A 27,917-nucleotide genomic window follows, 5' to 3' on the forward strand; every position below is an offset into this window, starting at 1 on the left:
CCCTGCCCCACTCGCATCCTGCCTGGTCCCAGGGTGAGCCGCACCTATACCTAATCTGATGGCCTCGCTGGATGCCAGGGGGCCGTCGATACGCGGTCGGTGTGTGTGTGTGTGTGTGATGTGTGTGTGCAGACGGTAGTGCGTCGGTTGTTTCTTGTCGTCTCTGCACCCGGCGCGGGGCTGGAACTCCCAACCCCGGAGGTCAGGAGTCCCACGCTCTGCCTGCGCCAGCCAGGCACCCGGTGGTAGTGCATTCGGTCCCCACTAGCTTGTACGAGGCAGGCAGTGATATCACCCATTTTACAGCGGGAGGAACCGAGGCTTAGAGGGTTTGTAGAACTGGCCTGAGTCGCCTGCATAGCCTAGCGGGGCCTCAGTGTGACCCCTGGCCCCAAACCGCCTCTTGTCCTCTAGAGATGAAGCGCTGGGTTTTCATCTGTAATGTTCTCTCTCGTGGTGGAAACTGAGGCTGCCCAAGGATGGGACAGCTGGATGGCTCGAGTCTAGTGCCTGGCTCCGGGGCTCTATTCTTGGCTGGGTTCCGGGCCACTTGACTTATCGAGAGTGTTTCTGGACCCCTGTCGGAGCTTGCAGAGGGCTCCTCCGTGCATTAGCCAGGCTCGCTACAGCCCAAGGGTGTGGGCGGAACAAACGCAGCGACCCCCATTTTACAGGCGAGGAAAGAGATGCCAAGAGAGTGCGGGGTTTGCTCAAGGTCACCAGCTGGACTCACACCCTCGCCTGCAGCCAGCATGCCCCCCCGCCCCCGGAGCCGTCAGCTTGAGGGCTCAGCACAGATCCTGGGGTGGCATTCACGTGGGATTCAACACAGGCTTGGATAGCAACTCACACCCCATAAGGAAATGTGACAGAGACAGGAATGACATCCCACCCCAGGGATGTTTTAAATAACGTTTATTGAAAAATCATAGAAAAGCATAGTCTGGGAGGAGCGTCCCGGGACGGTCGGGAGCTTTGCAAGGACCCAAAGGGACACAGGCAGGCGTGGCCCAGGGTGGGCGGCAAGAGGCTGCGGTGGGTGACAAATCCAGATGATCCCTACAAGACCCTCTGCTTACGGCTGACTCTGGTTCCTGGAGCAGGCAAGGGGCCTGAAGCAAGGTCAGGTCTTTCCTTCCAGCTGCCTGAGGAGCAGGATGTGGCAGGAGCGATAGGACAGAGCCAAGAGCAGGCTCAGGCCCCGGGCACTGAGGTCTGACCTGAATGACAGGCTGGGGCACCTGGAGCCTCAGGGGACAGTTGTGGCGGGGAGAGGTCCGGCCCACCTTCGCGCTGGCTAATCCTGGAGGTGTTCGGGCTCACGGATCTGCAGGGTGGGGGGGAGGGGGAGGGACTGGAGAGGTCAGCAGGTGATGGGGACTGGAGTCCACCTGACACTTCGTGTCAGCACTTGCCTCCCGAAACCCCCGCAGCCGGGTTAGGGTAATGAACAGCCACCCGAGTGTCAACCGGCAGGACTGACCACAGAGTCAGCCCCCTCGGTCCCGGAGTTGAGTCCCCTCCCCCAGCCTGTGCTGCTCTAGAGAGCCCTCGATCCCTCAGCAATGGTGACGGGGGGGGGGGGGGGGGGGGGGGAGGGATGGTCACATGATCAGAGTCCTCACCTGGATGAGCTGTCGTCTGGAGGGCAGTTTTCGTCTTGTTGCTTCTGGGGGGCCAGCTAACCCCGGACGGGGTTCTCAGGCGGCTTCTGTGATGCTTTGCCTTCCGCGCATCCAGGAATTGTGTCCAGTACTTCACCCTCTTGTCCCGGGGGTTGCCGCACACCATCCTGTGTTTCCGCAAGAAGAATCTGGCGGGGGAGAGGGTGCCCAGGTTGGGGTGTGAGCCGGGGGCAAAGTCGCGTCTGGGCCCCGCCCCCCGCCCCGCCTCCCAGGCCCCACAGCCCCACTCACATCACAGCCGGCAGGTTGCAGCTGCCGCTCACCTCCTGGCGCTGGTACCCCAGGGCGCGCTTCAGAAAGTCCAGGCTCTCGAGCCGGTGGTAGGCTAGGCAACAGTCCTCCGAGACACCTGCGGCCGCGACCCGAGGGCTCACATCTCTGTGCGCATGCGCGTGGACAGCGACGCACACGCGCCCGCACACACACCTGCCGCAACCCTCCCGAGGCCCGCGGAGGCCAAGAGACAGCCCAGATGATAAGGAAGGCACCCGGCTCACCTTTGGTCCCCTGATAAGGGGACCAATGGCACGAGTTGGAGGGGGTCCACGGTCCCGGGCTGGGAGGGGCCCAGGACCACGAAACGAATGAGGGATCAGAGTGAATGAGGACTTCCACGAGGGCTCTGGGGCCGAGGAGGGCAGACGGCCCGAGGAGGGGCCAGGGGACGCGGCTCCCAGCCCAGGCCCTTCGAAAATGAATGGGCTGGCCGGCTGCTCCTGATGTCCCCGCTCCTGCTCCGGGCTGGCCGTTCCCCACCTAGGGCTATCTCCAGGGCCTCCTCCTTTCTGTCCCCGTCAGAGTGACCACTCGGTCACCAGACCAGAAACCAGGAGGTCTCTGTTTGTCTACTCGTTGCCTGACAAAAGCATTTTGGGTTCCTACTAAGGTGCCAGACGTGTAGACAAACACAGAGGGGAATTGGACCCAGGGCTGTCACGGGGATCCCCCAGCCTGGTGGGGACACCCAGAGGTCGATCTGTGCCCGGAGGGGGAAGGGCAGGGACCTGGGGGTGGTGTCTTGGAGGAGGGTGCCAGCAGGGCCTGGGAGGGTGCGCGGGTGGAGGTGATGTGAGAGACAGTGCAGCGGCCTTCAAGGCCCTCCGGGACCCATCTGTCTGCTGACCCCCCCACCTCCAGGAGCCACACCCAAGGTCTGGCAAAGTGCAGTGGGAAGGATGGGGGAGGAGGGCGGCTTGAGCCTACCCTGCATCTCCAAACCTTGGCCCCAGAGGGCGAGGGGCAGTGGTGTCAGATGGACCCTGGGTTTCGGTACCAGGCAGGCAGGGGGCCACTCTGCCCCTAGGATCAAAGGGCCCCGGGCTGGGCCTGGCTTCTGGAATGGGCCTCTGATAGCAGGACAATGGGAATGAAGCCCAGCCCCATCTTGGGCAAAGGCTAAGGTCTGCTGGAAGCAGAGGACTAGGGCCTCTCAGACCAAGTGAGGGCAGGCGGGGCAGGCAGGGTGGGGGGTAGGGATGGTGCTATGGGGTTTGGACCAAGCCGGGGACCCTGCTCAGCCAGCTGCTGGGGCTCAGGCGCTTCCCCCGGGGCCCATGGGGATGCAGGAAACAGTGGCGGGACTCCTGGGGGACACTGTATGCCCAGAACTGGCCTTTGGTCACCAAATCCTCAGGTGCCCGATGCAGGGAGAAGTGGGAAGGGACTCCCCGTGAATAACAGTATGGTTGTCATTGTTGTTGCTGGGCACCGGGCCAAGAGTTTTGCAAGTTACCAGCCCATTGGAGTCTCATGTCCTATCTGTGCAGCAGGAATCCAGAGGCCCCACTTTGCAGATGAGGAAACCGAGGCTCATAAAGACTGAGTAGCAACACAGGTAGCCCAAGGCGGGTGGAGCTGGGACGGGGGACCCACTCCCGTTGGTCTCCAGGGCTCTGCAGGGTCAGGTCACTGCAGCGTGTCCCCGGCAGTAACTGGCCATGCCACCACTGGGAGCCATACTCTGCTCCCCACAGTGTCTGGGCTGACTGGAGTCCTGGCAGGGAGGCCTTGGGTCACGGACGGTGGAGGAGGCATCACAGGGGCTCTGGAAGGAGGGACTGGGGGGCCTGCACCCGCAGGGAGCCGCAAACACATGCCAGGAGTTTCTACATGACTGGGGCGGGAGTTGTGCATCAGAATCCAGTGGTGGAGACATAACGGGTGGGGGTTGGGGAGCTTCTGGAGGAGGGGAGGAGCAAATGGGGGAGGGAGGGCAGGGAGGATGGATGGGGAGAGGAGGGCTCCAGGAGGCTGGGTGGGCACGGCCCACGACGTTACCTTGAGCGTGGACAGGACACCAGATGCCCACAAAGCTGGCCGCCACCACCAGGCACAGCAGGAGCCACAAGTTCATTGTGCACCGGCTGGTCCTGCTCCCCAGGTGTCTGCAAGAATAACGGGAGAGGTGGGGGTGATGAGGACCCCAAACGGACGGCAGCAGACCCTGGGAACACTCCCATCTCAAGCCAGGCCCCAGGGCCCTCTGCAAGGGAGGCAGGCGGCCCAGGGACACGTCGGGCTGGGGGGCCTGGCGGCTGGTCGGGCTGGTCCCAGCCAAGACTGGGGGAAGGACTCACCAAAGTCCGAGGGATCCCAGGGGCTGGTGCCTGCTGGGGTGAATCCAAGCTTTTCTGCCTGCCAGGCCAGCAGGCTGGGCATTTTATAGATGGGGCCCCACCCTGAGGCCACCTGCCCTCCGCCACCCTCCCTCCTTCCACCTCCTCCCCTGCTGGCCCTCCAGGCTTCTCCCCGGTTTATCTTTCTAGCTGCTTTCTCCAAAGTCAAGATACACCTGCAGGGCATTGTAGGCACCTGGGGACAAGAGGACCTACATCAGAGGGCTGGCAGGAAACACTGACTTTCCCAACTACTTGGATGTGAGACAGACAAGGGTTGGCTCCCTTGGTGGTGGGAGGCAGAACCACACAGATGGACAGACCCAGCCTGCCCAGGCCACTTGAAGGCTGGCTGCCCTAGGGCCACCCCCCCTCCTTCACTTCCTCCCCCATCCAGAACTCCCCTGCTTTCTCCCCGAAGGGCCCTTTGTCCTCCCAGCATTCCCTCTCCCGCCACACACCGGGGCAGACACAGCCTTCCTGCACAGGGGCCTCAGGCTGCCTTGCTCCCCGCTCCCAAGCCACCTGTCCGGTGGGGCCCTGACTTCACCCCACTTTTCCCTCCTTCCCCACGATGGGGGGCCTTACAGTTTCATAGAAATGCCCTGGTTTTGCCAACAGGCAAATCCATTGAAACAGAAAGTAAAATCAGTAGTTGCCATGGGCTGGGAAGGGAGAATGGGGGGAGGGGGCGGGGAATGCGCAACTTGGCGAATATTGTGAACGCAGGGAACCTTGCACTTTTTTGTTGTTGTTTTTAAGATTTTATTTTCAAGCAATCTCTGCGCCCAGCGTAGGGCTTGAATCCGCAACCCCGTGATCGAGTCGCGCGCTCCACTGACTCAGCCAGCCAAGCGTCCCCGGAACCTTACACTTCCGATGGGGTGCAGTGTAAGGTATGTGAATTTTCTCGACTGTTACCTTGAGAAAAATGTTATTAACATCCACCACAACAAAGAAATGCTCTGGTTTTGGAAGAAATGCCTGGAGCCCTAGGTAGCCGCGCGCCGGCGGGAAGCAAAGCAAAACCCACCTAGAAGGCATATTTTTCTTTCCCTGGGTCAGCGTGGCTCGCCTAGTCAGGGGCTCCACGGGTGGGAGTGGGCGGTTGCAGGGGCAACGGGGCTTTGCAGAGACCTCACAGCTGATTGGCTTGAACTGTTAACTTTTTATTGCTCGCATCCTTAGCTATAGAACACTCCAGGTATTTACCACACCCGTACCCTTCTCATCTCCCCGCCCCACTAGGAGCCCCTGGCGGGGACCCTTCGCAGCCCCCAGGGGAGGAATCCTGTGGGTTTGGAGGCGTGGCTTACACTAGGGGCGGGGCTTACAAGCCCCGCCCCTCCCCGCTCTGGGAGCTGAGACTCCCCGCGGCCAGGCCCAGCGCCTAGTGGTCCGCGGAGGTGGCTGTGGCAGCCCCCCAGGGCCCGCTCGCGACTCCGGTTCCTCGACCTCTTGCTCTGGGTGTGGGGCGGGGGGGTGGGGGGGTGCGCAGGCGGGACGAGACGCGGCTCCGCGTGGCTGGGGGCGTGGGGACGCGGCGTGGCGGGCCCGGCCAGCCTGTCTGCTCAGGCCCACTGCACCTGCCTGTCCCGTCGCCCGAAGCCGCCAAGACGTAGCGTGACCCAGACTCGCCTGAGGTCCCCGCAAGCGAGCCCACTTCCCCTCCCCGCCCCTCGGGGTTTGTCCCACCCGCAGCCTTCACCCCGGGCGGGTGTCCGAGGAACCTGGGGCGCAGGGCAGGCAGGGATTTGCGTGATCTTGGACCCGGTGCAGGTGTCAGGGAGGGGGGCGGCGTGCTCAGACCCTGGTGAAAACCCGGAGTTCTGAAGCCCGCAGCTGCTGAGTGTGAGGGCCGCATCCTCACGGTCAGGGCCGAACTGGGAAAGGGGAGGCCTCTTCTGTTCCTACAGCTGCTGGAGGCGCCCCTGTGGCAAGAGCGTAGCTGGGGGGACAGAGGCCTCCTCCTGCCTCCTGGCCACCAGCCCTGACGATGGGGGCCGTTCAGGGTGGTCTCCGGCCTGAAGCTGAGCCAAGGTGAGGGACTGACCACATCCCAGGGCCTGCAGGTCGGAAGGGCAGGCAAAAAGCCTTCCTCGGGCTCAGCTCTTGGAGGCCCCCTGGGGAGGCCACCGTTAGGGAGTGCACTCAGAGGGTCCCCTGCAGAAGGGGTGGGGGGTCTGGGCTCTGTGAGGGGAGATGCCAACCGCTCCCTTGGGGTCAGTTCCTCCGGGGGCCGGCTCACTATCATTTCTGTGCTGGAGAAGCCCTCCCGGGTGTTCAACTTTGGCCCTCTCGACAGAGGCTCAGGGAGGCTCTAAGAGGCATTGGAAGGGCACAGGGGCACCGACTGAAGCGGGGGCCCTCCTGCAGTTGCTGTTGCACATCAGGTCCCTCCTCTCCCTGTGTTGCCCACCGCTAACCCTAACCCTGGAAGCAGCAGCTGGGGGCCCGCCCTCGCGCACCTCGTGTTGACGCACGTACGAGGCACGTACCGGCCCCTGTCTGCGGGGCCTGGGCCCCCGTTGTGCCTAGCTGCCTCTTGCTCTGGCCCAGACGCACAGTGGTTACCATGCGACTGGAGGAAGGGAGGAAAAGGGGTTTTTCCAACATGCCTTTCGGGGACTTCATCTATGGTCTCTGTGACCCCTGTCACTGCGTTCCTGACGTGGTTGGCCCTGCCGCCTCCTGGAAGGCTGGCTTGGAGGGGCTTGCCTCCCCGGGCTGGCCAGGGGTCTCTGTGTTCCCTAGGGTCGCCGTGGCGACCGTCTGGGCAGGGGCCAGGCCCACCACACGTTCTTGGGCCATTGGCACTGGTTGGATGGAGCCTCGGCCTCTGTCCCGGTGCTTCCCCGGCTCTTAACCGGACATGTGGGGGACAGGTGCCAGCTGGATGCCAGCTGGAATGCCCCAGCTAGGAAGGTGGCCTATTGCCGGTCCTGCCAGGCTGGGCTGGGGCAGGGGTGTCAGCGAGGAGGAAGGGCGGTGGGCTCTGAGGGGAGGGTCCCACAGGGCCCTCTTGGGAGTCCCTCTTCGAAGCGGCTGAACTCCATTCACCCCTCCCACGCGGGTTTTCTGGGTGCCCCTTACAAACCAGCCATTTGCTGGGGCCCCCGGGTGATGGCAGTGAGTAAGCAGATGTGTCCCAGCCATGAAAGATGCCAGTGATGTCACTGGTCCTCACTGAACATCTGTCGGGGGCCATCTGTCATCATGCCCATTCAGCAAGCACTCAGTAAGTACCTACTGTATGCCAGGCCCTGGGCCGGGTGCCAGGGAAAAATAGTGAAGGAGGCAGATGGTCTCAGGGTAGAGCAGAAAACACAAGCAGCAAATAGTGAAGCAGGATACTACCTTGAGATTAGGAAGGATGACACTGGGGATGGGCTGGGCTTCTTCAAAGAGAGTGGCCCGAGATGACAACAGCCCTACAGGATCAATAGTTATACCCATTTTCCAGGAAAAACACAACCAACTGAGGCCCAGAGAGGTTAAGTGGTCTGCCCAAATCAGCGGGGCCGGATTCCACGCTCAGGTCTCACCCCTTCATTCCACATGAGCTGTTAGGGTGCTGTATTAAAAAACTTTTTTAGGGGCGCCTGGGTGGCTCAGTCAGTTAAGCGTCCGACTTTGGCTCGGGTCATGATCTCGCAGTTTGTGAGTTCGAGCCCCGCGTCGGGCTCCGTGCCGACAGCTCGGAGCCCGGAGCCTGTTTCCGATTCTGTGTCTCCCTTTCTCTCTGCCCCTCTCCCGCTCATGCTCTGTCTCTCTCTGTCTCAAGAATAAATAAATGTTTAAAAAAAAAATTTTTTTTAAACTTTAGTACTGTATTTTCTTTAACCATCTCTATAAAAATATTATCATTCCCACAGGCGATCAAATAAGGATGATTTGTGAGACATTCCCTCTTTTTTCTTTTTTTTTTTTTTGGCATAGTAGATCTTGATTGCACACTTGTAGCATGTTTCAGATGCCAAATAGCCACATGTGGTGGCTAGCGGCTACCTTGGGGAGCAGTGCGGTTCTAGCCACAGATAACCGTCAGGCCATAATTTTGTCCTGATTCTTTCTTATGTTTATTAAGACTCTTTTTTTCTGGGCAGTTCAATTTTCCCAGCAAAACTGGGGGGAAGGTACAGAGATCTCCCATATACCCTTTGCCCCAAATGGATATTTGCCCCAAATGGATATTCCCTGGTTATCAACATCCCGCACCAAAGGCTGCATTTGTTACCATCGACGGGCCTGTGCTGACAGCATTGTCATCCAAAGTCCATAGTTTACGTTCGGGTCCACGCCTGGTGTGGGACATTTTATGGGTTTCAGCAAATGCTTGATGACCTGTACCCACCATTATGGCCTCATACAGAGTACCTCACTGCCCTGAAAACCCTCTGTGCTCCAAGCATGTCTTGTGTATCAGGACATCTTGACGGCTGGCGCCTACCTGATCATGGAAGGACTGAGTGCCCCTCCCGGGGCTGGCAGATCCTAGAGAGAGCAGATGAGTCGTGAGTGCACCTTCCGCAGGCGAAGCAGCCAGTCCGGAGCCCGCACCCAGACCCTCTCCTTTATGGGGCTCTCACACTCAGGGCCACTGTCCCCGGCCCTGATCACCCCAGAGCCAGGTGTCAGACCACTAAGAGACAAGCCCTGTACCCCGGAGCCTGCGGAAATTATGCAAACTAGCCAGTCCTGAGCCGCACGGGCCGCCTCACCTATTCCCTCCCACGGACACCAGACTACAGGCTCTCACCCACGTTTCGTTTTCCCCTCACTCCCTCTGCCTCCTGGCCAAGCACCACATGGTGCTTCCCCCTGTGGCCCTGTGTGGATGGCGTGCCCCCTCCTCTTGACATCTGTGAGTAGCAAAGTATCTTTTTCATGACAATCGTCTCCTGGTCTAGTGGCCTCACCACCCCTGAATAGGCATAAAACCTACATTTTAAAGCAAATGCCAAGTGATGTGCAGAGAGCTGGAGACAGAGGGCAGATAATAGATGTACCGTGCCCTTGTGACGCTCACCGCCGGGGGGACTTTCACAGGATGCACGGTCTGCATTCTAGAGGAACGTCCACACACAGGCTGTGGGGATGCACAGGGCACCCCACCAGGGCTCCAGAGAGAATGGAGACCTGAAGGTCAAGCAGGTGTTAGAGGTCAGACAGAGCAGGACGCCAGAGGGACCTGCCAAGTGTAGGCTGGCTGGTCGTGTACCGAGCCAAGAAGGGTGACCTTCCTCGAAAAGGCACTGGGGAGCTGCTGAGGGATTTAGCCAGGGAGGACTGCGGTCAGCCCCATATCTGAGCTTTGCCAAGGTCATGTGGAAGACGCAGTGTGGCGACACGGGTCCGGGAAAGAGTAGCCTCAAGACTAACACCTTGTCGAGGCGTCTGGGTGGCTCGGTTGAGCGTCCGACTTCAGCTCGGGTCCGGTCATGATCTCGCGTTCGTGGGTTCAAGCCCCGCCATCGGGTTCTGTGCTGACAGCTCAGAGCCTGGAGCCTGCTTCGGATTCTGTGTCTCCCTCTCTCTGCCGCTCTGTCTCCCTCTTTTTAAAAAATAAATAAACATTTTAAAAAATTAAAAAAAAAAAAAAAGATTAACGCTTGTCTTCCCATGAGGGCTGGAGGAAGGCCCTTTCCATGCTCTAAACAGCAAGAAATACAGGAAATGTTTACCAAGATCTACTGGGTGCCAAGTTGAGTAGTTACAACACCTGACAAGACAGACTTAGTCCCTACTGCCATGGAGATGTTTTACTTTTATTTTTCTCACAATGACTTTACAGTGGCATCTGATGAATGCTGAGATGACACAATACAGGGACCCGGAAAAGAGAAAAAAAACAAATAACTAAAATCAGAAATGAAAATGGGGGAGGGGGGCCTGGCTGGCTCGGTTGGTAGAGCACGTGACTCTTGATCTTGGGGTCGCGAGTTCAAGTCCTGTGTGGAACGTAAAGATTCGGTAAAAATAAATAAATTATAGATAGATAGATAGATAGATATTAAAAATAGAAAATGGGGGACACAACTACTAGCCTTACAGAAGTTTTTAAAAAGAATTAGAAGAGAACATTATGAACAATTACACACCAACTGATTAGACGATACAAATGAAATGAGCCAATTGCTAGAAACAAACTACCCAATCTGACTCAAGAATAGAAAATCTGAAAAGGGCTATCACTGGCAAGGAGATCGAATCAGCAATCAAAAACCTCCCCACAGGGGCGCCTGGGTGGCGCAGTCGGTTAAGCGTCCGACTTCAGCCAGGTCACGATCTCGCGGTCCGGGAGTTCGAGCCCCGCGTCGGGCTCTGGGCTGATGGCTCAGAGCCTGGAGCCTGTTTCCGATTCTGTGTCTCCCTCTCTCTCTGCCCCTCCCCCGTTCATGCTCTGTCTCCCTCTGTCCCAAAAATAAATAAACGTTGAAAAAAAAATTAAAAAAAAAAAAACCTCCCCACAAAGAAACAATCCCCCCAAAGCCCTGATTGAACCACACAGCCCTACTTATTTTCATCTGTTTTCTCTTGGTGGGTGAGGGGTTCTGCACAGCATTTGACCCAGCAACCCCCAGACTCACCATCGGGTGAGGTGGAGACATCAGGACTCGGGGCCGAGTGAGGGGCAGCGCCAGGCTGGGTCCGCTGGGAGGGAGGACAGGAGCCAGAGGGAGCTATGGGTTCTGACGGAGTCCTGCCTGGGTGGCAGGAGGAAAGGGGCTGGTCCCGCTCCCATCAAGATGGCCCTTGGCTCCCTTTTGACTGGCTGTTCGGTGTCCCCTGCAATTCCATACGAATTTTAGGGTCTGTTCTCCCATTTCTGAAAAGTGTTCATTGGTGCTCTGATAGGGATCGCGCTGAATCTGTAGACAGCGTTACGTCTTCCATGGACGGGGAGAGGTCTTTCCAATTACCTAGGTTTTAATTCTTTAAGCGTATTTTGCAGTTCTCAGCCATAAGTCTTGTACTCCCTTACTGTAACTTATTCTCAAGTATTTTATTCTTTTTGATGCGATTGTAAATGGAATCTTGCCATTTCCTTGTCAATGGCTCATTGCTATTATATAGAGTGCTACGTGGAATTTAAACACTTTATTTTATTTTATTTTTTTTTTTAAATTTTTTTTTCAACGTTTATTTATTTTTGGGACAGGGAGAGACAGAGCATGAACGGGGGAGGGGCAGAGAGAGAGGGAGACACAGAATCTGAAGCAGGCTCCAGGCTCCGAGCCATCAGCCCAGAGCCCGACGCGGGGCTCGAACTCACGGACCGCGAGATCGTGACCTGGCTGAAGTCGGACGCTTAACCGACTGCGCCACCCAGGCGCCCCATCTGAGCCATCAGCCCAGAGCCCGACGCGGGGCTCCAACTCCCGGACCGCGAGATCGTGACCTGAGCTGAAGTCGGACGCTCAACCGACTGCGCCACCCAGGCGCCCCTCTCATAACAATTTTTGACATAAAGTCTATTTTGTCTGATAGTACTATAAATATGCCAGCTCTCTTTTAATTACGATTTACATGGAATTTCTTTTTCCCACTCTTTCATTTCCACCTATTTGTGTCTTTGGATCTTTGTGTCTGATGCTCTCGTAGAAAGTATATAGCTGGGTCAGTCTCTTTTCTCCTCTGTCTGCCTTTTCTTTGGAGGGTTTAATCTACTTATCTTTGAGGTAATTACTGATAAGAAAGAACTTACTCCTGCTATTTTGTTATTTGCTTTCTTTTTTAACCTTATTTGTTTCAGAGAGAGTTCACGTGCAAGCAGGGGAGGGGCAGAAAGAGATGGGGAGAGAGAGGATCCTAGGAAGGCTCTGCACAGTCAGCACTGAGCTGGACGTGGGGCTTGAGCTGATAAACCATGAGATCGTGACCTGAGCCGAAATCAAGAGTCAGGTGCTTAACCGACGGAGCCACCCAGGTGCCCCAGTGTAAGACATACCTTTAAAAGAAATAATAAAATAGGGGCCCCTGGGTGGGTCCGACGGTTAAGCATCTGACTCTTGATTTCGGCTCAGGTCGTGATCTCATGGTTTGTGAGTCCGAGCCCCACGCCGGGCTCTGCTCTGGAAGCAGGGAGTCTGCTTGGGATTCTGTCTCCCTCTCTACCCCTCCCCCCTCATGCGGTCTCAGTCTCTCTCAAAATACATAAATAAATAAGCTCTTAAAAAAACAAAGGTATGGGGGCGCCTGGGTGGTGCAGTCGGTTAAGCGTCCGACTTCAGCCAGGTCACGATCTCGCGGTCCGTGAGTTCGAGCCCCGCGTCGGGCTCTGGGCGGATGGCTCGGAGCCTGGAGCCTGTTTCCGATTCTGTGTCTCCCTCTCTCTCTGCCCCTCCCCCGTTCATGCTCTGTCTCTCTCTGTCCCAAAAATAAATAAACGTTGGGAAAAAAAAATTAAAAAAAAAAACAAAAAACAAAGGTATGTCTTACACCTATTTTTTTCCTTAATTTTTTCACTACTACTTTCTTTTGCATTTCATTGATTTTTTTTTTTACAGTGTACCATTTTGACTCCCGCATTTCCTGTTCTGTCTATATCCAGTTATTTTCTTACTATTTACCTAAGATTACAATTAATATCTTCAACTTGTGACACTCCAGTTTGAATTAATAACCAGCTTGGCTTCAAGAGGATACAAAACTCTGCTCCTGTACAGCTGCTTCTCTTCCCCTTTATAGTGTTACTGTCACAATTACATCCTGGTATATTCCATTCCCATTATCATACCTTTGCAATTCTTGCGTTAGGCTCTTGTTTCTGAAATCACACAGGAGGGAAAAAGAGTTGCAAACTAAAAGTACAAGAACACCGGCTTTTATATTTACTTATGTAGTTGTCTTTCCGGTGCTATTTCCCATGTGGCTTCGAGTTGCTAGTTAGTGTTCATTTCAGCCTGAAGGACTCCTTTCAGTCCCTTTTTTTTTTTTTTTTTTTTTTTTTTTGTAGGGTAGGTAGGCCAGCCACCGAGTCTCTTAACTTCTGTTTATCTGGGCATATCTCTATTTCTCTTTCATTTTTTTATTTAATTTTTTTTAACGTTCATGTATTATCGAGAGACAGAGAGACACAGAGCGTGAGCAGGGGAGGGGCAGAGAGAGGGGGAGACACAGAATCCGAAGCAGGCTCCAGGCTCTGAGCTGTCAGCACAGAGCCCGACGTGGGGCTCAAACTCACGAACTTTGAGATCGTGACCTGAGCCAAAGTCAGCTGCCCAACCAACTGAGCCACCCAGGCACCCCTCTCTTTCATTTTTGATGGAGAGTTTTACTAGAGACAGAATTCTTGGTTGACAGGTTTTTTTTTTTTTCATTCAGCACTTTATTTTCTAGAAACAAATTTTTTTAACGTTTATTTATTTTGAGAGAGAGAGAGAGAGAGAGGCAGAGAGAAAGGGAGAGAGAATTCCAAGCAGGCCCCATGCCGTCAGCACAGAGCCTGATGCACGGCTTGAACTCATGAACCATGAGATCATGACCTGAGCCGAAATCATGAGGTGGGTGCTTAACTGACTAAGCCACCCAGGTGCCCCTCGTTCAGTACTTTAACTGTCATTCACTGTGTTCACAATATCCGGTGAAAAATCAGCTGTTACTGATTGGAGACCCCTTGTATGTAATGAGTCACTTCTCTCTCGCTACTTGACAGGTTCTCTTTGTCTTTATTTTTCTTTTTTTTTTTTTTCAATTTTTTTTTTTTCAACGTTTATTCACCTTTGGGACAGAGAGAGACAGAGCATGAACGGGGGAGGGGCAGAGAGAGAGGGAGACACAGAATCGGAAACAGGCTCCAGGCTCCGAGCCATCAGCCCAGAGCCCAACGTGGGGCTCGAACTCACGGACCGCGAGATCGCGACCTGGCTGAAGTCGGACGCTTTACCGACTGCGCCACCCAGGCGCCCCTGTCTTTATTTTTCAACAGTTCAATTATAATGTCCTGGTGTGGATCTCTTCCACTTATCCTGCTAGGAGTTTGCTGAGCTGCTTGCACAGATGGATGCCCGTTATTAAAGTTGGTAAGTTTTCAGCCATGGTGTCTCTGAACAGTCTTTCTCTTTTTCTCTCCTGCCTCTGGGATGCCCATGACTTTTCTAAAATATTTTTTAAAGACTGTATTTCTTGTTGTGTGTGGTCTCTGAAGCGTCAGTTCCTTTGGCTTCTAATCAGCTAATTGTGGGACAGAACTTTCTTCAATGCCTGAAAGAAGAAGACAAGAAGGACGAGGAGGGAAGAGAAGGAGGGAGGTGGAAGAGGCGAGAAAGAGGAAGAGGGGAGAATGGGAGAAAGGAAAGAGGAGAGAAGAGAGGAAAGGAGACAGCGTACTTTCCTGTTCTTTGCAGACTAGTCTGGGTTGGGCGCTCCTGCAACACCAAGCCAGGTTGTTTACCAATCTGCCTTGGTCTTTACTTCCTGCTTGTGGTGAGCCTGAATGGGGGGAACACCTAGGGGTTTCTACAGTCTTTTCTGAGCATGCATCCGGACCTGGGCATGGGAGGCTTTTCAAAACCATTATTTCCCCCAAGTAACTCCTCCCAAGCAACTCCCCCAAGTAAGCTTCCCCCCAAGTAACTCCTCCCCCCAAGTAACTCTCCCCCAAGTAACTACCCCCCCAGTAACTGCTCCCAAGTAACCCCTCCAAGTAACTCCTCCCCCCAAGTAATCCCCCCCCAAGTAACTCCTCCCAAGTCACTCTCCCCCCAAGTAACTCCTCCCAAGTAACTCCCCCCTCCCCAGTAACTCCTTCCCCAGCTCCTCCTCTCAGGCTTTCAGCACATCTATTGTTTGTCCCAGCTGTAATCTTGCCACCCCCCCCCCCCCCCCCCCCGCCCCCCGCCGTGGGAGCACCTGGCTCTTCTGCACAGTCCCTTCCTGCTTTGAGAGAGTTGCAACTGGGCAAGACAAAGGCCAGTGCCTTGTCATCGCCTCAAGGAACCCCCAGACGGGGCACACCAGGCACATGCGGTTCCTCGGGAACAAGGGGTTTCTGTTTCCTTTCGCTTCGGGGGGGAAGGGGTAGCCAACGACTTTCTTTGAAAGAACGGTAAGGGTAAAAGAGGTGACGTGGACGTCCCCCTGCAGCTGAGAGAAAAGGGAAGGGCAAGCACAGCGGGCACACGCCGCCTGGCACGGAAGCCACTCGCGCGGCCGTGGGGAGGCCCGCCGGAGGCTCGGCTAGCGTCACCGTCCCGGGGCGTCCTCATCAAAAAGACACCCAGGGGCTCTGGGGCCCCAGCTGGCGCAAGCTGCTTAGGTACGTGGCCACCAGTTCTTTGGCGGATCTCACTCTCTCGGCGCAGTTACGTGAGTGACTCGGCCATTTGCGCGGGTGCCGCTCTGCGCAGCTCTGGTTGTGAGCGGGTCACGCGTTCCTGCGAGCGTACCCCATGCGCCTCCGTGTCCAGCCTGCTCTCCCGGCCACCGCAGTCCGGCTTCCCGGCACCCTGAGGAAGGCTCGGCCACCCCGTGGGTCCTGAAGCTCCACCAGCTCCTCAGCACCCTCCCCCCGCCACCGTGAGGTTGGCGAGGAAGATCGATCGGGTCACCGTTCCTCAGAGCCAACACTGTGGATGGGCGGATGCGGGAGGCACGGGGCTCCGGGTGGATCCGCTGGCAGGCCTAGCCTCCGGGTCCCGCAGGGGGGCCTGGAGTAGGGGGACACTGTAGTAGTCACGGCAGGTGGCTTAGGAGGGCTGGTGGCCGCGCAGCCCTGGATCTGCACGGCAGGGGCCTTGGCGTGGTCAAGGGCACTGCCAGCAGGGGTCAGGACTCTTGGACTGGGACGGCCTGAGGACCACACCTGCTTCGTGAGTGCCTGTCACGTGCCAGGCACTGTTCCAGAGTGCAAGGTGGTCGGCTGGCTACATGCCGGGTCCCGTCCTGAGGAACTTTATATCCACCGATGTGACAGCGGAGTCGGTCACGTGCCCAAGGAGTCAGGGCTGACTGCAGCACGCCAGCACCCCCCGGCCACTGGGCTATGCGGTCCCTCGGTTAAAAAAGAAGGGACGGGTCAGCCGAGGAGCCCGAAAGCCCTGCGGGGCCCCAGGCTGCACCCGGGTTGACCGCAGCAGGGAGTCAGGACTGGGCGGCTGGGCGGCTGGGCGGCTGGACGGCCTGGTGCTCGGCCGAAGCTGCTCCGCGTCTCCCACGGCTGCCTACAGAGGCCGGTCACCAGGCGTGTGTTTGGGTGCCGCGGGGCGGGGCTGTGTCCGGAGGTGAGTGGCAGCTTCTTCCGAGGCTGCCTGCTGGTGCCAGCCAGTGCCGGCCAGCACGGAGGCAAGGCCTGGTCCTCCAGGGGCTCCAGGGGCGGGGCCCGCAGAGGGCTAAGGTGTGCTGACGGGTCCAAAGCCGACGGGGAGTCCTGCGAGCGCCGAGTCTGGATGATGGGACCCGTTGGGTCACCTCCTGTACGCGCGAGCTCTTGTGGGCTTCGAGCTGAGTGATCAGTGCCCCTCCTCCAGCGCCACCGAGACAAAGAGACCCGAGCACCCACTCCCCCTGCCTCCTTTGTACCCCATTTTCTCCTCTCTGCCCATCTCCAGTGACAGATCTGTCCCTCAGTGTTTTAAATGTCGGTTTTATTATTATTCAGGTATGGTGAGGCCAACAGATCAAGAGACAGTTGCCATCGGAAAGACAGTTGGTGGGTGACTCGGTCGGTTAAGCGCCCGTCTCCTGATTTCGGCTCAGGTCATGATCTCACAGTTTGGTGGGTCTGAGCCCCTCATCAGGCTCTGCGCTGACAGCGTGGAGCCTGCTTGGGATTCTCTCTCTCCCTCTTTCTCTGCCCCTCCCCTGCTCGTGTGCACGCTCTCTTTCAAAATAAGTAAACTTTTTTTAAACAGTTACAGATCCCACGAGGAGGGCACACAGCACACCATGCGGGGCCCCACGGGGAAGCACCAGGGGCTGGCAGGAGGCAGAGACGTGGGCAGGAGCCTTTACTGTGGTTTCTACAGGACGAAAAGGCAAGGTGGACAGATTTGGGATTGGCTACTTTGAACCATCTCGGTGGGCTCTGGGGTGGAGGGGCAAGCCTAGTTGTCGGGGACCTGGCCCCGGGGAGATCAGGGCAAGTGGACCCTGCCTCTTGGCACGAGGCCACCTGCTAGGCAGGGGCTCTGATTGGCTGCTTTGCACACATAGGTGCTGTGGCAGGCGAGGGCTGTGTTATCTCTAGGAACTAGCCCGGCCTGGGCAGGGCGGTCCCTCCCGGAGCAGCGAGGCCCCAAGATGTCAAAGCATCAGAATATAGAAAAGAAAAACTGGAATTGACACACTCCTCACCCCTCTGCTCTCACCGCCCACTCTCCCCTCTCGCCTGTCTCTGCAGCCGCCCCCTTCGGCAGTGGATGAACACCAGCGATGTGTCTCCGGTCTCCTCGACCCAAAGAAGCGCGGCATCGCTGACCCTTCCCGCCTCACTGTCCCCATCACCTCCCACTTCTGGACTCCTGGCTCACAGGCCCCTGGTGGCTCCGCTGTGGCTCCTGCCTGCTTTTGCTGCACAGGTACACCTGCTTTGTGTCCTTCTCCCCTCTTCTCCGTCATCTCTGAGACAAGAGCATTTTCTCAAGGTTCTGTCCCTGATCCCTTTCTCTGGGCTCAGGCTGAGGCCACACAACAACCCCCCTTTGGTATTTTAGCTGCCGATGAAAGGGCTGTTGGTGCCTCATGGGCCATGTATCCACTTGTGAATCCCTGGATGCAAAATTCACTTGCCCTTTGACATTAGCTATAAAAGTCAAAGATGTCTCCTCCTGGGGATGGGGGAGAAAAGAACTGGGCCCGGGACACCTGGAAGAACATGGGAAGCCTTTCAAAGTCTGCAACGTGAAGCGAAGACTGGGGCTTTTTGGTCTTTTTAGGTGTAACTTTTGGGGGTGTGGGGTGGGAAAAAACATGGTCATTTTGTCTGCCATCATCTCCGTGTTCTCAGCCTGAGAAAGCCTGATGCACCCAAGCCCTGACCCCCAACCTTCACGCGAGTCTTTGGCATCTAGTGGGAGAGACAGCAGCCTCCGGATACAACACAGCTCGTACCCCAAGAGAGGCAGGTGCCAGCCCGACCGCCCAGTGGCCCTCCTGGCTCCGGCTCCAGAATGCACACCTATCCAGGTTCCCTGTCGCGGCTACAACGAATGACCTCAGCCACGGTGGCTTAAAGCAACGCAGATTTATGAGCCTGCAGTCCTAGAGGGCACAAGTCCTAAAATCAAGGTGTTGGCAGGGCCAAGATCGTCCCGGAGGCTTTGTGGCCGATCTGTGTCCTCACCTCCTCCGCCTTCTAGAGTGGCCTGCACGCCCCGACTCATGGCCTTCCTCCTCCTGCAAAGCCAGCCATGAAGCACCTTCCGGTCTCTGCCTCTGCAGCCTGCTTCTGTCGCCACTCTCCTTCTCTGACCCTCTGGCCTCCCTGTCCTCAGGACCCTTGTGATGACATGGGGCCACCTGGATAATCCAGGATCATCTCATCTCCAGAGCCTTAACCACATCTGCAGAGTCCCTTTTGCTATGTAAGGTGACATATTCTCAGGTTCTGGGGATCAGGACAATGGACATCTTGTGGGGGGGAGCATTACTCTGCCTGCCGCAGCACCCATGGGGGTCACACTTCTGAGACAGGTGCCCACGAAACACTTCTTCAGGGAAGGGATATGTGGACCCAGTTCTGGAAAATGGTGGGCCACCCAGATGTGATCTGAAGGCCGTTGACATCAGCCCGAGAAGCCAGGCACGGGAGACCCCTTTCCAGGCTCAGTTCTGCAAAGTGAGGGATTCTCACCCGGGGCAATTCTGCCCCCAAGGGACACCTGGCAACGTCTGGAGAGAGAGAGGTGGTTGTCACAGCAGGAGAGGAGGGACGCCCCCTCACCACAAAGAAGCCTCTGGCCCAATGGCCAGTGCCCCTACAGCATAGCTACTAGCACCTGTCTCCTGGCCGTGTCTCCAAACCCCGAGGGGCTCCACCACCCCCTTGGAGGGTTTCTGCTCCATGACCTTTGGCCTCTGACACCAGTCCCGCCTTTCTTGAGAAAAGCAGTTTTCAGTTTCTCCTGACCCTTGGCCTGCACTGGGTACATTTGAGTGGGTTGGACACTCCTAGCTGGGGAATTTGAAGGCCCAGGAAGAAGAGGATGGAACAGGAGCAGCGCTTTCCACCCACCCCACCCCACCCTTCCCCACCCCTCCCCACCCCACCCCTCCCCAGGCTGACTGCCCTGGCCTCTGGGTCCCCATGCTGGGAAAGTGAGGCAGATGGTGTGCGAAGGACACTGGTCACTGGGTGGGGACTAAGCTAGTTCACTCACGCAGCACAGGGCAGCAGGTGACAGACCCAGGACAAAAGGAGGCCGTTGGGGGTGAGCTGTCCCCCTCCAGCTCCTTGTTGCTGCTGCCCTGTAACACGGTCAGCGACACCCCTGGAGTCAGATGTGTGGTCACTGGGCCGGGGCAGGGGTGCAAGGGCCCCCAGCTTCGGGGGCCTGATTTGCTGGTGGGGGTGGGGCTAGAGGCAGGCCCTGCCAGAACACTATCAGCCCAGGCTACGGTCTTGGAAGGGCCTGCTTCCTGTCCGTTCGGCCAGCAAACCTTTGACACCTGCCGGGTGCCGGGCCCTGTGCTGGGCAGCGGGGGTGACAAGACTCAGCCGGTCCCTCAAGGGGCCACCGTGACCAGGAAGAGCAGGGCTCATGCTGGTGACTGCTTACCTGAGCTGGACCCCGTGCCGGGGGTCTCACCGCTGCTTTCTTCGTGGCATGGTGGTGGGGGTAGGGGGACAGACTTACTGCCCTTCTAGGGGAAGGGACGGGGCATGCTGGCCAGGGAGGAGGGAGGCGGAGGTCTGGGCCGAGCAAGCCCCCGTGCAGCAGTACAGAGAGGGGGAGGAAGGACAGCATGTGTCCGTGGGGGCTCCCCTCGGTGTGAGACCGAGAAGACCCTTGCTCCTGGGGATAGGAGGGTTGCTCTGGGAAGATGGCCGAACCCCACTTTTACTCCTTGCTGCCCGTAGCTAATCTGGCCGGCCTCTGTGGACTTCCATGTGGCTGCTCTCTGGGCTGGAGTCCCTGATGTATGGCTCCCCATCCCCCCACCGGGGCCCCAGGTCAGCCCCATCCACAGAGAATGGGGTGTCCAAGCCCCAGAATCCTGCTTCCTGAAGCGTGGAAGGCTGGGTGGTGCCCACGGATGACGAGGGGCCGCCTGAGCTCCTGGGCCAACCCTTGCGGGAACCCGGGGGGCTGTGGCACAAATCACACACTTCCCTAGTGTTGTGGACTGAATGGTGTCCCCACGTCCGGAGCTCATGTGTCACAGCCCCACCCTGCAGGACCTCAGAATGTGACTGTGTTTGGAGAGAGGGCCTCTAAAGGAGGTGATCAAGTTAAAATGAGGCCATCAGGGTGGGCCCTGATCCAGTATGACTGGTGTCCTTACAAAAAGGGGAAATTAGGACACAGATGCGCACCGAAGACCGTGTGAGGACACGGGGGGGGGGGGGGGAAGGCGGCCATCTGCAGGCCAAGGAGAGACGCCTCAGAACAAACCAGCCCTGCCCACACCTGGATCTTGGGCTTCTGGCCTCCAGAACGAACCAGGAGGAAATATTTTTTTAGACGAGAAGAAGACTGTATTTAAAACATACCATCAGATACATATAATAGTATCAACCGTTTATTTAGGGGCGCCTGGCCGCCTCAGTCGGTGGAGCGTGTGACTCTTGATCTTGGAGTTGTGGGTTTGAGCCCCAGGACGGTGTACAAAGGACTCAAAAATGAAATCTTTAAAAATACAACCAAAAACATTTATTTGATGCTTTTAACGCGAGGAAACAAATTTGTTGTTCATAAACCACCCAGACCGGGCTGCCTGGTTATGGCCGCCAGAGCAAACACTACGTCCAGGGTCCAGGACGTACCTGAGACAGCGGCGTATCGGGTGCCTACGGATGTGGGGAAGGAACAAAGATCAAGACAGACCCTTCCTCCGTGGCCATGGCTTCTCCACTCTCCTGTGTGGACCTGGTGCTTTAACTGCACTGAGGAGGGTCCTTCCCTCTAAACTCAACCACCTTAAGCCACTGGGCCCCAGTTGAATGGGGGAGTGGAAAGAACCCCCCCCCAAGATGCCACCATGAGCCGATGACCCCCCCCCCAGCTGAGCTCTCCTTCTCCACAGTGGTCCATGCAAACTTTCTCCTCCGGACGCTCCTCTCTCCTAGACCCCACCCACCTCTCATCTGCATCCCACTTGGTCTTTCATACTGTCCATCCCCGTGGGCCCGTACCCTACTCTCCCCCTCATTTTCCCAGCCTGGGGTGGAGGGTCATGTGCGGTGCAGGTGCAATTCTGTGCCCCACCTTGTTCCCGTACATCATGAGCTCTTTATTTAGCACCACGGTCCCAGCCAGTGGCCCCTCTCTGCCGATCTCTGGGAACGTGTGATCCTGCGCCCACTTGATCCTTCTGTAAAATGGGGCTAAGAGGACCCAGCTCAGAGGCTGACTGTGAAGACTGAACTGCATCCACACAGTGGTCCGCCTGGAGGCGGGGAGCCCCTCTTATTCCATACGGTTGCAGGCCTCCTGTCTTTTCTAGCGGACGTGCAATTCACCGAGCCAGCCTCACCTCTGGGCATTCAGGTTGATGCCAAGCCAAAGGTGAGTCACTGAAGTCCACGAGAAGTGTCCTCCGGGGGGCGCCAGGGTGGCCCAGCCGGTTAAGCATCCGACTCTTGACTTCCGCACAGGTCACAATCTCGCGGTTCCCGAGTTCACACCCCATGTCGGGCCCTGTGCTGTCGGTGCAGAGCCTGCGTGGGATTCTCTGTCTCCGCCCCTCCTCCTCTAGCTTTCTCTCTCTCTCTCTCAAAAATAAAAAAAATTTTTTTTAATTTATAGGAGAAAAAGTAACATCCTCCTGCAGACAGCCCTTCCACGGGTGACTCAGGATCACTGTGAGTGGTACGACCACAGGAGCAGAATATGAACCCTCTTCTGTGCTGGGCAGGTATCTTAAAATGGGTGTCTTCCCAATTTAATGGGGCTGCCGCCCCCGAGGAGAGCCAACGTGGGGGGTTCTGGCATGATCTTCACCTGGACTAGCCCTCATCCTTGGGCCTCGACAACTCGGTGGGAGAGCTGCTCTGAGGTTTGTTGACTCTCCCCTCCTGCGAACTGTTTTTGATCTTTGCTCCTTTGGTTCTTATCGATTTGTGTGAGCTTTTAATAGACTGATAACCCCTGGCTTGTTCCTATCACACAACTGGCTCTTGACACAGAGTTCAGGGTGCCCGGAGCGCTCCGAGAAAGGCTGCTGGGTGTGCTTTGGGTATTTTGTCTGGGGAGCTGGGAGGTTTGAAGATTTTTTATGATACGGGGAGTGTGGGTGTTGATGGGGGGGGGGGGCAGAACCTGGTAACAGAAACATCCATCCTTTGGTGCTCCTGCCCCAGCTCGTCAGGGGCAGGTGGGAGGCACCGTGCACGTGGACTGTGGCGAGTACGTGAGTCCCTGGCCCGCTCCCTGTGGGCTGGAGGAAGAACGAGGCTGGAGAAGCGTCGCAGAGGCTACCTCCCTGCCAGTGACTCGCGAGCTCGAAGTCTCCAGCTCATTTATAAAGACAAGATCAGGGAAGCCAGCCTGGTGGTTTCTTAAAAAGTTAAACATAGCGTTACCATGTGACCCAGCCATCCCACTGCTGGCTGTACACCCAAGAGCGTGGAAACCATGTTCGTAGGGGCGCCTGGGTGGCTCAGTTGGTTAAGCGTCTGACTTGAATTCGGCTCAGATCTCGACCCTATGGTTCATGGGATCGAGCCTTGCACTGGGCTCTGTGCTGACGGCACGGAGCCTGTTTGGGGTTCTTTCTCCCTCTCTCGCTGCCCCTCCTTCCCTCTCTTTCAAAATAAATAAGTAATAAAATGTATATATGTATATGTATATATACACACACACACACATATATTCACATATCTCGTGGTTCGTGGGTTTGAGCCCTGTGTCAGGCTCTGTGATGACAGCTCAGAGCCTGAAGCCTGCCTCAGATTCTGTGTCTTGCTCTCTCTCTGCCCCTCCCCTGCTAGTGCTCTCTCTCCAAAAATAAACATTAAAAATTTTTTTAAATAAATAAACGTTAAGAAATATTAAAAAAATAAAAGAGGGGTGCCTGGGTGGCTCGGTCGGTTAAGCGTTTGGCTTCGGCTCAGGTCATGATCTCACAGCTCACGAGTTCGAGCCCCGCGTCGGGCTCTGTGCTGACAGCTCGGAGCCTGGAGCCTGCTTCGGATTCTGTGTCTCCCTCTCTCTCTGCCCTTAACCCACTCACATTCTCTCTCTCAAAAATAAACAAACATTTAAAAAAAGAAAAGAAAAGAAACATTCACAAAAATCACTGCAGAAAACCCAACAAATACACGTGAAACATCTACAGGCAAAGCGAGAGACCTCGTTTGGCACAGAAAGGAAAAATCAGAAATCTTAAAAATGAAAAACAAAAGTGAGAGTGGCTACTCAGGTCACTGTAGAAACGCGGGTGACCGAGTGCATACACCTGGAAGTGAAAGCGATCGCCATGGGCGATACGCCAGGACAAGAGGGGAGGCCAGGCCACTCTGTGACCCCGGGAGCCAGAGCTACAGGGCCTTTCCTAGCCTTTGACCTGATGAGAGATAAAGCGTCCAGTGCCGTTCTTGCAGTGGAATGCTTACAGGTCAGTCAGATGCAGAGAGATCGTTCTGGAAAACAAAACTTGCCAAGCTCGCCCAGGTCAGTGACCCACGTTATCTCGGGTGGTGGCGGTCGAGGAGCCGCGGTTTTCAGACGAGAAGAGGGGCCGTGCTGCTCTTTGGGGCGTTGACGGCGCCACGTGCTCTGCCCAGTGCCCGCTCCCCCTGTGTCCCTGAGCAGGTGCTGCCACCTGCCTTTCACTAAGAAGCAAACAGAGGCGCAGGGAAGTTACTAGCACAGTGGTTCCTGAAAGACAGCCCCGCATCTCTATGCCTGCTCCAGGGACGGGCCTTCCAGGTCAGAAATGTGCACAAGTGGGAACCACAGGGGACCGACACCCAGAAGGAGCCTTGGCTACCTGGTTTTCCAATTCTGAAATGATCAGGGACCTGAGCTCCAAACCGCTGCTCACCTGAAAATAAATGCTGCTGCCTGAGAAGAAATATAGCTTCTTATTTCTTTACACAACTGACCCACTCAGTACTCGAGATGGAATCAGACCGGAGTTGGGGCTGTGAAGTGCCTGAGTGCCCGAAGGTTCTCTGGGCTTGTCCAGGCCTGCCCGGCCTCTGTTCTCAGAACAAATATCTGCTTTGGTGCCTCGGCTCTGGGAGCTGACCAGTGAACGGCTCACTGGACAGCGACACCCATTTCTTATGGCACCAAAATAGCCCCCACCCACTTTGGGAACCCTGTAAATGGTTCAGATGTCACAGCTTCTGATGCGGACAGCACAGAGCCCGCTTAGGATTCTCTCCCTCCCTCTCTCTCTCTCTCTCTCTCTCTCAAAATAAACGTACATACATACATACATTTCTCTTTGGCTACGAGACAAGTTCTTTTACATGCTCACTGCCTGTGGCAGGTGTACTGGTTCCTTGAGGCTGCTGTCACGAATGACTGCGCTCTTGGTGGCTTGAAACAACACACATTTATTCTCCTACGGTCCTAGGGGTCAGAAGTCTGACATCAGTCTTGCCAGACTACAAGCAGGGTGTCAGCAGGGCTGCGGCCCTTCTGGAAGTGCTAGAAGGAAACCTGTTTCTGGCCTCTTCTAGCCTCTAGGGGCTGCCTGCATTCTGTGCCTCAAGGTGCCTCCTCCACCTTCAAAGCCAGCAACGGGATCACCGAACTCTGACCTCTGCTTCTGTCATCACATCTTCTCTGACTCTGATCCTCCTCCCCTCCTCTTATAAGATCCTTCTGATTACATGTCCCATGCAGATCACCCACAATAATCTCCCCCTCTCTAGATCCTTAATACCATCTGCAAAGTCCCCTTTGCCAGGTAAGGTCACACAGTCGTAGGTGCCAAGAGATTAGGACGTGGACATCTTTGGGGGCTGTTATTCTGTCCACCATAAGAGAATTCACATACTTGTTCTGAAGAGGGCCCAACAGTAAATAGTGTAGGCTTTGGGGGCCATCTGGCCTCCGTTACCAGGACTGGCTACACGATTTTCAGGGCCCAGTGCAAGATAAAAAGGAGGGGACTCTTATTCGTGTGTTATTAAGAATTTTAAAACCGTGGGGTTGCCTGGGTGGCTCAGTCGGTTAAGTGTCCGACTCTTGATTTTGGCTCAGGTCATGATCCCATGGTTCACGGGTTTGAGCCCCGCGTCGGGCTCTGTGCTGACAGCTCGGAGCCTGGAGCCTGCTTTGGATGCTCTGTCTCCCTCGCTCCCTCTGGCCCTCCCCCGCTCATGCTCTCTCGCTCTCAAAAAATAAGCATTACTAAAAAAAAAGAATTTTAACACGGGGACAGAAGTGCAGAGCCCTAGGAGATTATACAGTTTGCACAGCCGTGACGCAGGCCCTGCCTGAGCAAATCTGCTTCTGTTATGGCCAGAAAGCAGCCATGGGCCACATGCAGACAACAGGCATCGTTGTGTCACTATCAAACCTGATGGCGACGAGCAAACTGTGATTTCCTCGTGTCACAAGATGCTATTCTGCTTTTGCTTCTGGTTTTGTTTAAGTCGGCTCCACGTCCAACGTGGGGCCTGAACCCACGACCCTGAGACGAAGACTCACATGCTCCACCGACTGAGCCAGCAGGGACCTCCTCTTTCGTTATCTTTTCAACCACTTAAAAATGGAAGCATCGTTTTTACGTACAGGCCGACAAAACCAGGTGTAGGCTGAACTGAGCTATAATCTGCCAGCTTCTGGTCCACGGGATAAAATCCCATCTCTGCCAGACTCGCCAGGGCCCTCCGAAGCTGGAGACTGGCATCTAGTCCCACCTCACAATCTGCATCCAGCACTCCTGACGGTTCCCGTTCCCCAACAGATCCCCCAAGACAGATCGCGCCTTCGTGCCCCTCCATCCGGAAGCCCCACGTCCCACATGCTCCCACTGTGTTCCAGCTTGGACGCTGCCCTCCACGAGGTGGCTCTGTGCCTATCCCGTCACCCTGGCTGGACTTACATGTCTGTGTGTCCTCCTCTCCTTCAGGGAGTGATGTGTTCAAGTGCGGGGGTGCAGGCTAAGTTATCTTTGGGTCTCCTGACCTCACGGGCCCTCCGAACTTAAAGTGACACCAAGAAGAATCTAGAACTTTGGTAGCTAGAGTGTACTCAGATTCCAACCCCTAAAAACCAAAACTATGCTTCTTACCTAAACCAAAAACCAAACAAACAAAACCCCAGAGCGAGAATTTCCCACCTTAAATTCAGACCAAGAAAATAAAGATCTCTGAGACCAAGCTGACCTGGGTTCCAATCCTGACTGTCCTTGCGAGACATGTGCCTTTGGACAAGTCACGTCCCTTGCGCTCCAGACTGAGTCTCGATTCGCCACGGCTCACCAGGCCGTGTGACTCGCCCCTTCCAGCCCATGAGTCTCCTCTCCTGCCCCTGTCTCCACCACTGGCCTTTTCTCAGTTCCTAAGTGTGCCAGGTTCCCAACTGCCTCAGGGCCTTTGCACTCGCTGTTCTTGCGGCCTGAAACATTCTGTCCCTGTTTGCCTGGTGACCTACCCTTCCTGCCTCAGCTGCAACCCCACGACCTGGAAAGTCTTCCCTGGTCACTCCAAAATGAAGTCAGGCTCTCCTGCTACATGCTTTGCTGGCACTCTGAACCTCTGCAGACTGTAATTATTTTGAAATTTTGTAACGATAGTCATTGTGTGATTTCTCATCACTGTTAACAAGAATAGGATTTAATAAGTACTTCATGCCACACTCTGTTCCAAAGGGTCTAAAAGTGGGTGATTTCACTTAATTCTCCCAGTGCCTTCACAAAGTATTATAATCACCCCCATTTCACAGAAGCTGAAGCTCAGAGACGTTAAATAACTTACCTAGTCAATGTTGGAGTTGCCCTCTTAAGCCTGTACCCACAGGTTGACTGGGACTTCCGTGAGGGCAGATGCCCGTTCTAGCACGGTCACTGTTGTATCCCCAGGGCTGAGCATCTGCACCGGGTACACTGTGGGTGATTAAAAAGTATCGATGACCTAAGGGGCACCTGAGTGGCTCAGCCGGTTGAGCATCCGACTCTTTTTTTTTTTTTTTTTAATTTTTTTTTTTCAACGTTTATTTATTTTTGGGACAGAGAGAGACAGAGCATGAACGGGGGAGGGGCAGAGAGAGAGGGAGACACAGAATCGGAAACAGGCTCCAGGCTCTGAGCCATCAGCCCAGAGCCTGACGCGGGGCTCGAACTCACGGACCGCGAGATCGTGACCTGGCTGAAGTCGGACGCTTAACCGACTGCGCCACCCAGGCGCCCCGAGCATCCGACTCTTGATTTTGGCTCAGGTCATGGTCTGGAGCCTGTCTGGGATTCTCTCTCTCCCTCTCTCTGTGCCCCTCCCCTGCTCACACTTTCTCTCTCTCTCTCTCTCAAAATAAATAAAATAAACTTAAAAAAAAAA

At 55.8% G+C, this 27,917-nt stretch overlaps 1 protein-coding gene across 6 annotated transcripts in view; it reads right to left on the bottom strand.

Annotated features, from left to right (window-relative positions):
- Window positions 1-900: 900 nt before the first annotated feature.
- Window positions 901-27,917, bottom strand: part of CCL25 (C-C motif chemokine ligand 25) — a 30,946-nt gene continuing 3,929 nt past the window's right edge. For 2 of the 6 annotated variants that reach the window (XM_040449724.1, XM_040449725.1), the window contains exons 3-8: window positions 9,330-9,439; window positions 8,751-8,794; window positions 3,963-4,069; window positions 1,917-2,034; window positions 1,626-1,813; window positions 901-1,327 (exon numbers count right to left, since the gene is read on the bottom strand). In XM_040449724.1, the coding sequence (XP_040305658.1) occupies window positions 1,320-1,327; window positions 1,626-1,813; window positions 1,917-2,034; window positions 3,963-4,069; window positions 8,751-8,794; window positions 9,330-9,439 (575 nt within the window). In that variant the 3' untranslated portion in view covers window positions 901-1,319. Of the gene's footprint in view, window positions 1,328-1,625; window positions 1,814-1,916; window positions 2,035-3,962; window positions 4,070-8,750; window positions 8,795-9,245; window positions 9,791-27,917 lie in introns of those variants that run through there. The other 4 variants (XM_040449726.1, XR_005782972.1, XM_040449727.1 and 1 more) reach the window with 4 other exon arrangements.

This window comes from Herpailurus yagouaroundi, unplaced genomic scaffold, assembly GCF_014898765.1.
Source record: "Herpailurus yagouaroundi ecotype Mexico unplaced genomic scaffold, PumYag 200, whole genome shotgun sequence".
NCBI lineage: Eukaryota > Metazoa > Chordata > Mammalia > Carnivora > Felidae > Herpailurus > Herpailurus yagouaroundi.